Source organism: Agelaius phoeniceus, chromosome 5, assembly GCF_051311805.1.
Source record: "Agelaius phoeniceus isolate bAgePho1 chromosome 5, bAgePho1.hap1, whole genome shotgun sequence".
NCBI classification, from domain to species: Eukaryota; Metazoa; Chordata; class Aves; order Passeriformes; family Icteridae; genus Agelaius; species Agelaius phoeniceus.
This window is the reverse complement of record NC_135269.1, coordinates 66,956,609-66,972,594: the sequence shown is the minus strand read 5'-3', so window position 1 is coordinate 66,972,594 and position 15,986 is coordinate 66,956,609. Positions and strand designations below refer to the sequence as shown.

General features: G+C 44.7%; 1 protein-coding gene across 1 annotated transcript in view; it reads right to left on the bottom strand.

Annotated features, from left to right (window-relative positions):
- Window positions 1–1,111: 1,111 nt before the first annotated feature.
- The window catches only part of CCDC3 (coiled-coil domain containing 3), a 34,885-nt gene continuing 20,010 nt past the window's right edge, over window positions 1,112–15,986 (bottom strand). The window contains exon 3 of the mRNA XM_054631239.2: window positions 1,112–3,228. Within this exon, the coding sequence (XP_054487214.2) occupies window positions 2,953–3,228 (276 nt within the window). The 3' untranslated portion in view covers window positions 1,112–2,952. The remainder of the gene's footprint in view (window positions 3,229–15,986) is intronic.

The window sequence follows — 15,986 nt, the reverse complement described above, 5'->3', positions numbered from 1 at the left end:
CCTATGAGAACAATTTCCCCTCTGCTGTTTCTTTCTGTCACTCTCTTCTCTTCTCTTCTCTTCTCTTCTCTTCTCTTCTCTTCTCTTCTCTTCTCTTCTCTTCTCTTCTCTTCTCTTCTCTTCTCTTATCTTCTCTTTTCTTTCTCCACTCTCCTCTCCTCATCTTTTTTTCAATTACTCTGCCCTGTTACTATTAATTTTCCTCTTTCACTTCTTGTCATCCTCTGTATCCATCAGGAAAAATGTATTTGTCCACAAAAACATCCCCACAGTGAAGGCAGATGCCAAAAATCCCATCCTTGTCTCCAGTTGTGTCCAGCTGCTCTGGACACCCCTAGCACTGGTCCTGCAGATGCTCTGGCAGCCTTCCAGCTCCTGATATGTTTTGAAAAAGCAGATGTTACTAATTTGTAAAGCATCTTTGAACTTCCCAAGGGGAGCTGACACATTTAGTGCTGTTTCTAACAAAATGTGAATTTTCTTTGTCTTTCTTTTTTTACCAGGATTTTTTTGGGTTTCTACACCATCTCTTGTGAGCCCACCCAGCTATGCCAACCTCTTCTTCATTTCTGCATCTCAGTCCCTCCCTCACAGCTTTTCAAGAGGAACATAATCATGCCTTTCCCATTACTCTTGGAAATGGCAAGAAATTCTGCCCTTTTTGCAGGTCTCCAGATGAGCTGATCCCTGAAATTGTATGGAGTGGGTCTAAAAATTGTAGCTGTGTGATGTGTACCAGCCTGGGTGGACAGAACCCAAATTCCTCATTCCTCTTGTGTCTCCTGCATGTGCAGCCTTCCTGGTCACTCTCTGGACACTGTCACCAGCAGGGACAGGCAATCAATTCTGACACTTTAATGGCTTTTTTATTCAGGTCTGACATCTCCTGTTGCTTGTCAAGAGGGTTAACTTGTGACCTGATCTGACTGCTAGTCCTTATCTCTGGAAATGATCCAAACCCAAGCAGGAATGAAAGGGAAAAACAAACTCACAAGGAAACAAACTTTTAGGGTTTTGCACCCAGTGAAAGCATTTTGGGTTGCATTTGGACTTTGCATTTTGGGAGGTTCTTTTTGTTTTCTTTGCAGAATAAATGAAATTCTCACAAAACTCACAAGGAGAACAAAATGTTTTACTTTTTTTTTTTTAAGGAAGACAAAGGGGGAAACAGGAAGAAAATTCCAATCTTTTCATCAAGCAACAAAAATACCAGCCAAAAGAAAAAGATATTCAACACTGTGTTTGGAAAATCTATAAGAATAGCAAAGGTTTAACTATATTAATTATAATTTCTCAGCTTTATACAAACACTTATAAAACATGAATGAATACCAGAGGGAATATTTTTCTTAACAAAAAATTAAAACACAAGCTTTTAATACCTATGCCAGGAAAATCAGTTCATTTATTTAAACAGTAGTTTAGAAGCCAGAAATTAAACAACAAAAAGTAGTTACTTTTCTATGGATTTAAATTTTGGAGTTAAAAATCTCTTGATGGCTTCTAGGGAAGCCTAAGTTCTGTAGCTATTCTCAGGAAACAGCATTGCTGACTCCAGCAGAAAACAATTCAAATTGTGGTGATGTGGAGGGTGGAGCCTTTGAAACCAGTGAAGCTTGAGGAGGAGTCAGAATCTTAAAAAATGCCAATTTTATTTCAAGAGGGGGGAAAAAAGTATTTCCAAAAGGAGCAAAACTGGAAGGTAATGAGAGTCAGCTTCTGTGTTCTGCTTGGACTGAAGCTCACATTTGAAAGCTGATATGGGCTTTTCCAAGTGCAGGGATAGTTTCAAGCATTAACATTATCAGCCATGGATACTGAGGCCTAAACCCACACTGCTTGAGCAGAAGTCAGTTTGTAAATACCTAATAAAGGATATGATGGACTTTTCTTTTTCATGAGATAAGAAAGAAACAGGTTTTACTTCATATTTTAAGAAATTAGACTATGTCAAATGTGTAATAAAAATATTTTCTATAGGATTTTAAAATATATACATATATAAACTACCTAAATTTTTAATGCCCTGTTGATATTGATGTGGTCTCTACAGGTTTTAAATGTAACTAAGTGAGGCTGCCCAGCAACCTCCATTATACCTCAGTGACTACAAAACTTGAAGCTTTGTCCACATTGTAATTAAACCTGCTTGAGAATGGGATCTGAAATTTCCTGCTGGGCCTGATCCAACACCCACTCATAGGCTAAGTCCACTCCTGACTGCAGGATTTGGTCTTAGACACAGTCCCAAAATGATGTGGTTTCCAACCCAGTTGGCTGACCAGTGATAAAGGCACCTGAGGGAGTTACTGAGAGCCTTGAGGCACTTTTTGGAAAAATAAAAGTTGTTATTTATTCGATTTAGAATATTTAAAGATATATAGGGACAGTCTTAAGACAATATGGGCACATGTATATTTTGTGCTGAAGAGAGGCACAAACTGCCTGAGTCTCAGACACAGCCTATGCCCAGGCACTGGGTGAAGACTTCAGTCAAGCTCAAGCAGGGCTGAGAGCCTGGGGGTGATAAGGGAGGGAAGGCATCCATGCCTTCATCCTTCCCACCACATTCCTCTCTAGATCCCAAGCCTTGCTTGCCCAGCCCATGAGGAGGAGGTAAACTGGCAGGAGGAGCTCCTGTGTCAAGTGCCTGCAATGGCCCAGAGGTCTGGGCTGGCACTTCCATCAAACACAGCCTAAAGCTGGAGGTGCAGCTGGGTGAGGGAGGAGAAGCACAGATGATTGTCGGGCCCTGTGTCCACTGAGAGCAGCAGGACATGGCTTTGGGCCGTGCCAAGTCCAGCTGCCATTCCTGTTTAATCTGGCACTGTGTCTAAAGCAAGGTCAGATTCATTTTCCATGCAAGGTTTGAAGCACAGCATAGACAAGGTGTGAGGGCCAGACCCTGATCTAACGCAGACAAAACCCACCGGCCTGAGCACTTACCCTGCATTATACTTTCAGGTAGGTACCGTGGGAGTTCTCCTGCTTCAAAGAGTTAATATAGGGCACTTGACCACCTGCAGAGGAAAGTTTCTCACTGAGCTTTCTGTTCACCAGCTCCATGTGCCTGGAGTTTTTCCTGGCTTGCCGGAGAGACCTCTTGACTTTCTTCACTCGCTCTCGCAGCTGCTTGTTGCGCTTCTCCAGCGCCGCCACCTTCTGCTGCAGCTTCTTCACCCTGTCCTCCTCCTCAAACAGGGCCTTCTGCACCGAGGAGCACATCAGCTGTGGGGACAGCAGCAGGTCAGGGTGCACAAGAAGTTACCACAGCAAGGGTTAATTCAGGCTTTGCGGAAAACACCTCACAACTTGGCAAAAGCTTGAATGCTTTTTGGGGGGAACTTTGATTTTGGTTTTATATCCTTTTAAGTGAAATCCTCTCTTTCACTTATGGATTTAGTTAATTGTAGATCTTAATGTGATTCAAAATTACTTTTATGAACTGTTTTGTCAGATCTATCCAGTGCACTGAGGATACATCAAGTTTATGGAGAAAAGCTGCTCTAATTCTGGTACTAAACTGGAGTTTGGGTCAAGGGGTGTCACTTTTGGAAAACTCTGGTTTGGATTCAGCTTAGCAGCCCTTCAGAAACCCCAGATTCTGATAAGAGCCCGCCCTTTGCTCTTTATGTCAACATGTGAAATAAGGACAGCACCTGCCAAACACAGAACTGGTTATTTTGCTTTTCCAAGAACAGAGGTGTCTTAAACACCTCATTATATTGGCTTGTTTAAGACAAAACCCTAGAGGGTAAGATCTCAGCAGTCCCTAGGAGCATCCATGATCCCGTAACTTTAACATAAATTATTTGAGAGGTCATTGCCTGAAAACTGCCCCTCCCACTCTACCCATACAACTTACTGCAATATTTTCCCCAGAAGGGACATCAAGTTTTGCCATTCACTCATGCCAGTGGCTCTTAGATAGGAGATAAAAAAGAGAGAAGGTTTCAAAGGTGCTGCCCCCAAGGCATCCCTAGAAGAACAGCTCACAGAGCATTTTCAAATCCACTGGGTTGGGTGATGGTACAACTGCAAAACATCTGTTGGACAAGTGCTCATCTTCTACCACCTCATCCTAGGATGACCCAAAAGATCTCTCTTATCTCATAGGTGTGTTAATGGTCTCACTGGTTTCCTGTCTGTAGGTGCAGCAACAGGGGTGGGATGGCAAACACCAGCTGGTCTCTACAGGTTTTAAATGTAACTAAGTGAGGCTGCCCAGCAACCTCCATTATACCTCAGTGACTACAAAACTTGAAGCTTGAAGCTCAGGGCTGCTGAGGAGTCAGTTCCCAACACACAGCCTCACTCAGGATGGGATTCAGCTGCCTTCTCTTAAGCTAAAAGTGAGACTCAGGTCTGGGCTCCTCTCTTTGCACTTCCCCTGTAGTGTCTGCAGGGAGAGACACCCTTCCAGAGGCTGATGTGCCCCTCCTAGGGCAGAGGGAGGAATCACCCTCTGAACACAGCTCTCTCCTTTTACTGACCACAAAGACACCAAGTTCCATTTTTTCTACCTGGAAAAAACTTTCCAGGCAGAAAAAGAGGAGACACCTGGAGATCAAGGACAACTCCACCAAAAAGTTTCTGATTTAGAAGATCCACATCAAAATCAATTTCTCCTCAGGTGCCTCCTGCTTTTTTTTTTTTTTTTTTTGCCCTACAGAAAACATCCTGAGCTATTTTACTGTGCATGTGGGACTTTCATGTTGCTGCTGCACTGTGAGGACAGGCAGTGTATTCTGCTGGATTTATCTTCTAAATACATCTAGAAATTTTTCTATGTGTGTCAAGCACTCCTGGAGTCTGGATGGGCTTTCTCTGGCAGAACATTTGGAACAGACAGGGAATCTAAATAAACAAGTAAATCCTGACTGTGATGATGAAGGATTACATGTTTCTTTCCATCTTACTTTGTAGTATTTTCAACAACTGAAAGCTGGGGAGGGAGCCTGCCTTGATGAATAACATTTCATTTGCTTTGGAAACCCCCAGCAGTGGGAAACCATGGCCAGTCAACACAAACACAGCAACTGCTTCCACTCCCTTGGAAGCTCTTGTTCCTTGTGCAAAAGCACTGTGGGGTTTTGCTGCATGGCAAATTCTTGCCCCAACTGTTCTCTCTCTAGGGCTCTTTTATAAATGCATGCTAGCAAGATGGGGAGCTCACAGATAGAGGGCCAGAAATTGTGCTGAAAAGGAGAGAGTTTGGTTTTGATCACTGCTCAAACCAAGTGGTCTTTGAAAACAGCCAGCACATCTTGGCTTTTGTGTTTGCCAAACCCTTGCAAAACCTCAAGCAGAACACTTCTTGAATTTAAATCCCCGTAAAGGAGGACACTGAGTTAGGGAAATATGTTTGTTGGGAAGACATGAGGTGGAAACTCTACTTCACCAGGGATTTCCTGCATTTTCCCTGGATGCAGTGATAGGCATGGCCCATGCCAGAGTCCAGTGCAGAGGAACAAACACTTCATGCAGCTGAAGTGGGAGGTTCTGTGAACCCAACTGCATTTCATGTGTCTGGGCTGGCTGATGGGGGGATAGCAGATATCAGGGATAGTATTATCCTCATCCCAGAGACACTCACAGACATTTTGAGGTTGGTCCTTTGTCAGGAGAGGTAGATCTGCTCTACAGAGCCACTCAGAAACTTCTCAAACACTATCAAAAAGCTAACCAGCTCATTTGCTTATACTGTTTTTCTACAGCCCTCACTCTCCAGTCTGAAAGACACAATTTAGTGCTTAAATTATCTGGAGATATCCAGAGACATCACAGGAACAGCATGGTTCTAAAAAATGAGGCACTATCTGACATGCAGGGCTTTGTTTGCCAACAGGGTAGGTGATAGGAAGAGCCCAGCTTGATAACTGGATGCCTGTCTGCAACTGCAAGACAACCAGCTGGAAAATAAACACTTTGTTCCTTCTACATAGGGAAAAATAACAAGGTGGAGTCCTCTCATTCTCACTGGCTGGTTACAAACAGCATTTTTCACAGGACTCTTCAGTGGGGATGATGATGATGATGATGATGATGATGATGATGATGATGATGATGATGATGTTTAAGTGTGAGTGCTGTCCTGTCCCTACTGTTACTGATGGGGCTGTGACTCACCTGGCTGCAACCAAGTTATCCTCAAATTGGTGCTGAGAACTGTGTAACTGTGACAGCTGTGAGCTCAGCACAGCCTGGATCACCAACCCAGCTGCTGAACAAGCTGGTGAAAAGTTACCCACTCCAAGTTGCTACCTGGATGCCTGGGAAATGAAGAGAAGGACTAGGAAATGGCTTCTTAGGCAAACCTTATAGGTCATTTTCCAAATTCCATTCAAAATTTGGATTCCCTAATGATCCATAATTAGGAAGAGTTGTTTGGTCTGAAGATCAGTCTGCTGTCTGTTTGTTCCACAGTTTTGTTAGGAGGGCATCCTCAGCAGTGCTACACTCAAGTTCAGAGCAGTACCAGGAGATGTAATGAGAAAGGTGGCACAAGAACCATACAGATCCTGAGGATTTATCCAAGACAGTCTACAGCTGTGAAACTGCTCATTAAATATGTTTGAGTATTTGTCTGAGAGACCATATCACAAGACCATGTCACACACTGAGTTTAAAGTGTCACCATATCTAGGAGATTTAGAGAAAACGCCAAAGAAATCAGCACTGTAATAAATAGAATAGAATAGAATCACAGAATCATTGAGGCTGGAAAAGACCTCCAAGATCATCCAGTCCAATCACTAACCTAACAAACTAATTTTAGATCATCACATTATAGGCATGCAAATCCTTACCAAACACCCTGAACCTATATATATATATATATATATACACACACTTTTTTTTTTTTTATTGACAGACACACACCTGCCTTCTGGAAGCCTGATTTGAGGGCACAGTTGATAAAGGTGCCATGGATAAGGGTGTGATTGTAGTGTTCATCCACCACAAAATGTCCATAAGTGGTTGAAGTTAGTGTTACAGAACTCCAATCACTCAAAGCCCAGCAGTGGCACCCAAGTCTTGCCCTTCACCTACCCAAGGGAGAGATGTTGAGTCCCAGCAATCTCCTCATGCTCCTTATGGCAACACTGCTAAGAAACACTGGAGTCCCACTACCTAAAAGTCTTTCCAGTGGGAGTGAGTGTGTTGCATGGAAAGAAAGACAAGGAGTCAAAGAATAATGGGGGAGGTCTGGCAGAGGGGAGCATTGGGTTTGGGATGGAGTGACTTAACCTCCAGTTACTGGGGTTTTTCAGCCAAGACCAACACTCATGCTGAAGTGTGGAAAAGTCCCTGTCAGCACTGTTAAAGCATCGTGTTGGGTGAAGTGCTGAGGGCATGGCAGTGCTGAGTTAAACCTTTGCTTGCTGCAAGAACAGCACTTTCAGAGGTACAGAACTGGGGTCCCAAGGACATATCCATATCACTGGCATTGATGGAGATAAGCTGGGATTTCACCCTAGGACCTCATATGCATCAGCAAGATGCACAAAACCTGGATGGAGAAAGAAATTGTAGTGGCTGTTGTTACCTTGCTGAATGCTGGGTCAGCATTTGCCACAGGAAATATAATGTTTGTAGCACAGCTCTCCAGTTCATTCAAAATATTAGAGATGTGGATTTCCTTGGGGTATGAAGCACTGCCTACAGGAAGCCTCTGCCAGGCTACATCCACTCTCAAGGTGCTCTTCTTCCTCATTTCACTCCTCACTAAAAGCAGATTTTCTCTTTAAGCTCCTTAGATGCAGATAGTCAAGGGCACATCCTAGAGGAGATATCTTGCCTACCTTAGACACTTCCCTTAGTGCACTTCCTTTGGAGACTCCTGCCTAGATAACTGTCTCAGACTGGAATGGATGTCACCATGAGTCCCATCAAATGGCATCTGAATGGCACTGACTTCCCAGGGCAGGCTGCAAGGGCAAGATACAGATAATTTTCTTGGAGTGTGGAGAAGCTTGCCCTGGAAACAGACCCAAATCCATGTCCATGTGTACTTGGGGGTCTTCAAAAAGAGCTTTGTTCTGACCTGCATCAAATCACTGTTTGGTGGGAAGGTATCTGAGCTGCTGGTGGCTCTCATCTGCAGTGGGTGTTGCTGGCATCCATTTCAAAACCCCACACTCCCCCTTCAAACTCACAGCCCTTCCACCCCTGCTCTGGCTGGGGGTGTTTTTACAGGATGCAGGGTCATTATGGGGCACTTGAGGACTGGTGAAAAGAGCCTCAGCCATGGAGGTACCTGAAGAGAGGTCCCTGGCCCCAAAACCACACATAGAGCTTGTCCTGAGGCATTGCTTTCCCCTGGCACTTGGAGCCCTGAAGCCTGAGAAGCTGCTGGGAGGATGGAAACAAAGATAGCAAGTGACAGTCACACCAAGTCACCTCTGCCAGGATTGGAAATGGGGAAGGGAATTTGTCGTCACAGTCACTGCCAGTGCCCAGGAAGGGATCAACACCTTATTCCCTGTACTTGTGAAGGAAAAAAGTCAATGGGTTAGCAAGTATTAGAAACCACACTAATCAAGACAAGAAAGGGGGGGAAAAAAGGTGTAGGGTATGAGCCCGACTGCCTACCACAGGCACCTCACCCGTGCCAAGTGAGCAGATAAGTCAGTCCTGACAGTAAATCCCTAAATTCCCTGCCCAGGCAGTGGGAGACAGAAGGTCTCCAGGAAGAGAAAAATAAATCAAAAGGGTATGACCTCACTCTGGGGCATCTCCAAGTTCCCTTCCTGTGCTCTCTGACCACACAGCAGCCAGGGAGGGACACAAGGGCCAGCCAGGGAGGGACACAGGGACCAGCCAGGGAGAGACACAAGGGCCAGCCAGGGAGGGACACAGGGACCAGCCAGGGAGGGACACAGGAGCCAGCCAGGGAGGGACACAAGGACCAGCCAGGGAGGGACACAGGGACCAGCCAGGGAGGGACACAAGGACCAGCCAGGGAGGGACACAGGGACCAGCCAGGGAGGGACACAGGGACCAGCCAGGGAGGCACAAGAGGCCAGCCAGGGAGGCACAGAGGGACCAGCCAGGGAGGGACACAAGGGACAGCCAGGGAGGCACAGAGGGGCCAGCCAGGGAGGGACACAGGAGCCAGCCAGGGAGGGATACAAGGGACAGCCAGGGAGGGACACAAGGGACAGCCAGGAAGGGACACAGGAGCCAGCCCACTGCTTTTCCCCAGCAGGTGCTGGGGAAGATGATACAGGAAAGCCTTATAAATATGATTGTCTGGCAAAAGATTTTGAGAATATAGAAACTATAAGAGAGATTGAAATGAAAGCAAGCCTTGAGATACCTTAGTTACTGAACAACTGGAAAACAATGGTGTGGCTGGCTGAAGGTAATCCCCTTTTGATGAAACAATACCCTCTGCTTGCAGACAGGCCCAAGGGTCAGAGCAGACCCTACTAGCTTGGCAGAAGAGGTCCAACGAGGAGTTTTTAGGGTTTAAAATGTAACACAGTATGGTAATGTAATGATTCTTATAGGCTGTATGTAAATGCTATAGGATTTGCATATTGTAGTAGATTGGTTAGTGAGAATTACAATATTCAACACAGAAGAAGATTTATGGTATTGTAACGGGAACCTCACTCTCTTACCCTTCAATGCTCTTACCATTTTTACTCTTTTGTGGGTTTTGTTGTTGTTGTTGTTGTTGGTTTTTTTGGTTGGGTTTGTTTGGGTTTTTTTTGTCTCAGAGTGATTGCAGTCTAAGCAGGGTTCAAAACTCTCTGTGAGAGGCTTTCCCCCAACAATATGTACAGAACCTTTTCATTACCACAGCTACCAAAGTTACCAAAACTTGCTATCCACTTTAATTTTCAACTCAGCTTTTTTCCCACCTAGTATTACTATTCTCACAATGAAACCAATTATGTCTGATATGCCTAAAACTACTTTGCTAATATACCTTACCCCAAGTGTATTGTTCTCTGACTGAAAGTTGCTGTGTGACCATGTCTCCATCTTAACTTGTTTTACTTGGCTTGTATTTCAACAGGATTAGATCACCATTCCCCCCACATATACACACAGAGAACTAATTAAATAGCAAGGAAGGGATAAAACCAGCAAGACCCAAAATCAAAGTGTATTGTGTCCTTGCTTCTCACTCATGGGAACTCAGGGAAATAAGAAAATGCTGATCAGAGCAGAACAGCATTTTATGATTTGCTCCTATTTATTGACATTTTTGAATGAACTGACCTTTACTTTGTGTTACAACAGCTTCTAGAAACCTCCTTTATTTTAGTGTTCTGTCAAGTAGAGAGCACACACCTCATAGCACAGTAGCAGAGAGGGAAGTATAGTATATCCAAATATACCATCCCCAGATGCAGCTGAAGCTGAGAACCAGAATCAGATGGTGAAGAAAAATATTTATCTTTACCACTATTAATTTGCATGAGAACAACACAGGTTTAACGTAGCATTATACCTGGTTTGGGGTCTTTACATTAAGTATGATTTACTTCAGTCTAATGTTTTACAACTTGTGGAGTTCCCTGGGAGTCCTGACAAGTGTCTGATGGTCTGGTGTGGCAAGTGCTGCAGGGTTTAATTAAACATGGATGTAAGGGGTACAGAGGAGCAGGTGGGAGACATGGACTGTGGGAGAACAGGGGACACATGGAAACAAGGTTGATTAAGGTCTTAATGAATTCAGAACCTCCTGGGGGTGAGGCCATGGCAGACCCCCCTGTACCCCTCAGCAGGTTCAGAGTGGAAATGCTCAGAGCCCACACCCTCTGTCCCTGAGGAGGGAAGAACTGGGATCAGTAAATATATAATAAATGTTATGTATAATATGAAGAGAACGTTTGTTTCTCTGTCACCTATAAGTCAAAATGGGGAAAGAGAGAAGCCAAGCAAATCCCAGAAGGCTGTAGGTAGGTATTGGCAAATGGCCACAGTGTGACTGCAATGCACTAAATGCTGCCTCTCAAGAAAGCAAAGAAATGGGCATTTAGTGTAATTTGAGGCCATGTCTCCTCCCCAGACAATATATCATACCCAGGGGCACTTGTATGCACAGGGGGAGAACCCACGCTGAGAAAGGCAAATGTTTAAAGTTAATGCAACATCTATAAAAGTCAAACTCCCCTATAAATCCCTCTGCTCTGGATGTGTTGGCTTCACACTGCACACAAGCTGCTGCAGCTCAGCTGCCTCTACAAACAGATAGGGTTTCCTTGGCTGAAGGCTCAGCTGGAAGCCCTGAGCATGCCCTGCTGCTGTGCACAGCTTTGGGATTTCAAAGAGGAATTGCAGGTGCCCCAGGGAAACCTGCTGCCCTATGGTGCCACTGGAGAGGGGGAATGTTCACATCCTTCCTGAGCATCCATAGGAACTTCTGGAGACATTTCACTTTTTTTCCAAGTGTATTTGGGTCCAGAAAAGCATGGGGACCACGCTCAAACTTGTATTTATCTGTGTTTGGTGGGTCCCTTGTGGTGGTCTTTGCATCACCCTGCTAAAATAGGTAACCTCAATCCTGGGTAGGAAACATTGGCTTTCTGATCTTTTTCTACAGTTTTTACAGGGACAGAAATTCCTCTGGAGGATGAGTCAGAGGAACTAATTTAGAGCAGGGAATCAGGCACTGAAACTGAGTTGAATAGTACGGAAACAACTCCAGCACGGCGCTTACGCACACAGTGGAGACACCCCTGCCATGGCAGGAGCAGGACAAGAGGCTCTAATGAAGCCTTTCCCTGCAAGCAGGAAGGGATTTGTGAATCCTGCATGGAAATGACGGCAGCAGCATTGAAGTCAGGCTGGGTGAAACACAAGGGCTTGACAAAAGGCATCTGCATCTGCTCCTGAGCTGCTCTGCAAGCCCAGAGCAAGGAGGAGAGCTCAGCAAGGAGCTGTTTGCTGTGCCCCATCATCCCAGCAGGGCTGAGGACCAGGTCCAGCCCTCATCCCAGCACAGAAGTGCCGCAGGTTGCCACGGCATGAAGTGGAAAAGCCTTGGTGAGGTTGAGGAAGCAAAGACAAAGGGAAGGAAAAACAAACATCTGTGATGTGCAGGCACTCTCTGAATAATGTCAGTGCTGAGAAAGGGACCAAATGCCTGAGAGACTGATCAGCAGCTCTGAACAACAAGCTCCAAGCACTAACATCTGGCTGATGGGAGCTCACTGCTGCTCACAGATATTCCTGTCCCACCAGGCAGCCCAGAGCAGCCTGTCCACAGCTCTGGCTGCTGCGTGGGCTGTAAATCCTCAAAGGGCCCCAGACCACCCTGGGTGAGATGAATGGGCAACAGGCTACTCTGAAGATGGCAGGATTTGGCAGACAGACAGTTTTCAGTGTGGAAAGATGTGGTATTCAGGGAACCACCCTCCTGCTTGCATGTGCTCAGATGCCCTAAGCATTTGGGGCATTAATGACTATTTCTGTAGGAGACAGAAGCTGTTTTCACTCCAGTACAATTCCTCAGATCAGCTTCTATTCCTGGGCCATTATTTCAATTCTCAACAGAAATACTGGATCAGGGAAATACAGGATCATATTTTAAATCCAATGTCATATTTAGTGGCCAAAATCTCTCCCTGCTGCTTTGCTGAGTTTCATACAGACACAGAAGCACCAGAAACTCCCACCATGTGCTGCACAACTTACTGCCTTATACAGGGAAAAGCTTTTCACACAGGGCTGGCTGCAATGCCTGCAGAAAATAAGGTCACAGGGGAAGCATGAGTCAGGCCTCCCCATACACACCAGCCTGGAGCACTCTTTCCAGCCTGATTTCAGGAGAAGGAGGATTGCAGCCACAGTTACACAGGATAAAATGCTCACAGGGCTGCTGGATGCCCTGTGGTGAACTCTTTCCTCCAAGCATCTAAATTATAGAGCACACACCCCACTGCTGGTTAATGTTGCAGTGGTGGCTCTCAACTGTTTAATCCTATGTTAATAATTGTGCTGGAGAGAGATAATGACATAGCAAGCGCCACACCACTGCACAGTGAGCACATGGTGATACCTTAGAGCTACAGTTCAATCATGGACTACCTTGGGGTTTGGCTTTTTTGTGAATAACTGCACTGAGGTCTGAAAAATCTCATAATATCCTGCTGTTCTGTCTTTTTACTTTTTATTGTTCCTGGCCAAATACTTAGGGACAGGCAGTAAATGCTTCCCCCTATAAGTCTGTGTTACTGTTTGTGTATGCACAGGCTTTAAACATGATTGTGAAATTAATTTTCTCTATCAGTCCAAAATTCTTCTGTGGAATTTGTTATGCTTGTCCCATATTTCTCTGACACAGAAGTTATCTGTACTTTCACCAGCTTTGTGTTGCATCACTTCAGCAATAGCAAGGGCCAGGGAATGGACAGCCTTGAGGAGCAGATGATCTGAATTGCCCCACACCCCTCCTGCAGCAGCAATCACAGTACCCACACCAGTCACCATCCCCACAACTCCACAAAAATTGCCTAACATCACAGAATTTAAAAAAAAAAAAGACAAAAAAAAAGACAAAAAAAGATGGCAAACCTACTCTGAAGAAGTCAAGACCTGGGCTCCAGTCTAGTTCCATAATTAGGACACTTGCCTGTCTTTTGGCAATGATCATGTTGGAAGAACAAAACCTCTGTCATCCTGAGCTGTGTTATCTGAACAGCTTGTTCTCATTGAGCAACACGTGCACTTCACAGCTCATCAGAGAGGGCAGATAAATCCTTGTCCTAATCAGAGGAATGGGACTGGAGGTCTCCACTACAGTAAGGACAGTAACCAGTAAAGGGCAAGTAGGTCCAGTAAACAGCTTCCCTGTGCTTCCATTCCTTGTCTCCAAAAATGGGGATTACAGAACAACTGTGATTATAGAGTCTCTGAGTCATTATAACCTAATCCAGGAAGGTCTCTATTCAAAGCCTGAACGGTGTGTATGGGACAGGAGCAATAGCAGAGCCAGGACTCATGGGCAGATACTTCACTTGCATGCAGAATGGCCACAGTGTTTCTCTGTGCAAATTCAGAGTCTGAGCCCAGAAACCATGGTTTTCCTTAGGTGCTGGTAGGCATCGCCCATAACTGCTGTCTTGTCTCCTGAAACATATTGCTCAGCAAGGATCCTGGACAAATTGCCTATCACTGAACCATGTGATTGATTGAGCTGTCAATATTGAGGGATTTAGTCAATACAATTTTGCAATAGAAAAATTGTATCTTTCTGTGTCACTGATCAAGGCATTAAAGTGCACATTATCCAAGAAGGGGGAAATCCTGGCTTTGTGAACGTGGCTCAGATATGGCTCAGATACATGAGCAATGCCAATGGTCCCAAGACCAAGGTTCCAAGTATGATCAAAGGGACAACTTCTAGCAGCTGCCTTTTTTGGGCCATTGAAGACAAAACAAACCATTCCTTAGGCACCATTCAGCAACAAAATGGGTGTGAGTGGTTAGGCAACAACGTGGTAATGGTCATTCCTCTCATTATTCTGGAGTTAATGGGTCAGTAAATGAGCAGAAAAGACAGCAGAATACATTTTTACAGGAATGGAATAAAACTTTTATTCTCACTCATTACCTAGGTCAGAAATCAATGGGATTGTGAGCTAATCTGGAAGAGCACAGCAAGAACATGGCACTAAGCCTCTGGAGGGGATGGCAAAGACCCTTTCCTGCAGATATTTGAGGCCTCTCTTCTTCAGCCAGATGTGGTTTAGGGTTAGTACATGTAAAGTGCAGCACAAACTCAGCTGATAAGACTGGGTGACAAATTTGTTTAATCTGAGCCCCATCCAGGTGATGTCTCAGTTCTGCCTTGCTCTGTTTAATCCTGTTAATAAATACATCCCTGGCATACAGCGCCTACACTTCTCGTGGCAGTCAGTGTTACTGAAAGTCAACCCAACTGATTTATCCTGCTCCCTCCAGATATCTGTGAGGCATTTCAAGAGAAGAAAAACAAACAGAAAAAAATCCTGATAAATTGCATAATTCCAAATGTTTTTCCTTCCACATTCTCTCCACCCTAAAGACTCTGCCACTTAGTAACATTTCTTTATTTAATCCCTTCCTAAAATACCCTTTTACCATTGAGAACTTTGCAACTGTTTGGGAGTGGGCCGAGTTGTTTGCTGTTTTGATGGAAAGAGAGAAACTAAATTATTTCCTGGCTGAGATTTATGCGTGAAGATTTAGCTTACAGCCAGACTTTTTTAGCCAAGTTATAAAATCTGAAGATAATTCCAGCTCTCATCGTCAGTGACTTTTATGAAGCAATTCAGGATATGTGCAGGAATAAAAGGGAACTCCTCACCATGGAGGTTTTCATGGAAATGAAGAGACACATTCCTGCACAGAAGGAAAGGGCAGGAACATATGTCAGCCTAAACAGAGCTGTCAGAAAGCAGAATACCAGCTTACTAAAAACTCATGAACATGTTGATGAACCCATGGGGATTTTTTAATGCTTTGGATGCAAACTGAGAGCAAAGCAGAGGCTGCACTTGCCTGTGGACAAAACAAAGCTGAGTTTTGCTTGAGACATCAGGCTTTTGAAAACTTAAGAGCAAATGCCTTGGTGTGATATTGTAAAGATGCTCCTGATCTCCTGAGATTATTCAGTTCAGTGCTGGTCAGCTGGAAGGTATGATGGTCATGTTTTCTACCAAAAGGACACAGAAATGCCTCACTAAGCCATGGATAATGTTGTGCTTCTCCAAATCTTCTGCCACATTTGCTATGCCAGACCCTGATGGGCTGACCCATGTCTGAACAATAAGGTGGCCAGAGCAGTGTCAGCTGGACAGGCTTAAAGAAACGAATAGAGAGGAAGAAGAGACAAGTAACTGAAAGTTCCAGAAACCCACAGTGAGATTTGTGTGCCTAAAACTCGAGGTGTCAGGTGAGACACCCCAAAAAGGCTTGTGCTGTTGGCTGCATCCACATGAGCAAGTCATTGGAGCAAGAGGAATGTGTCTGTAGACTGAAGC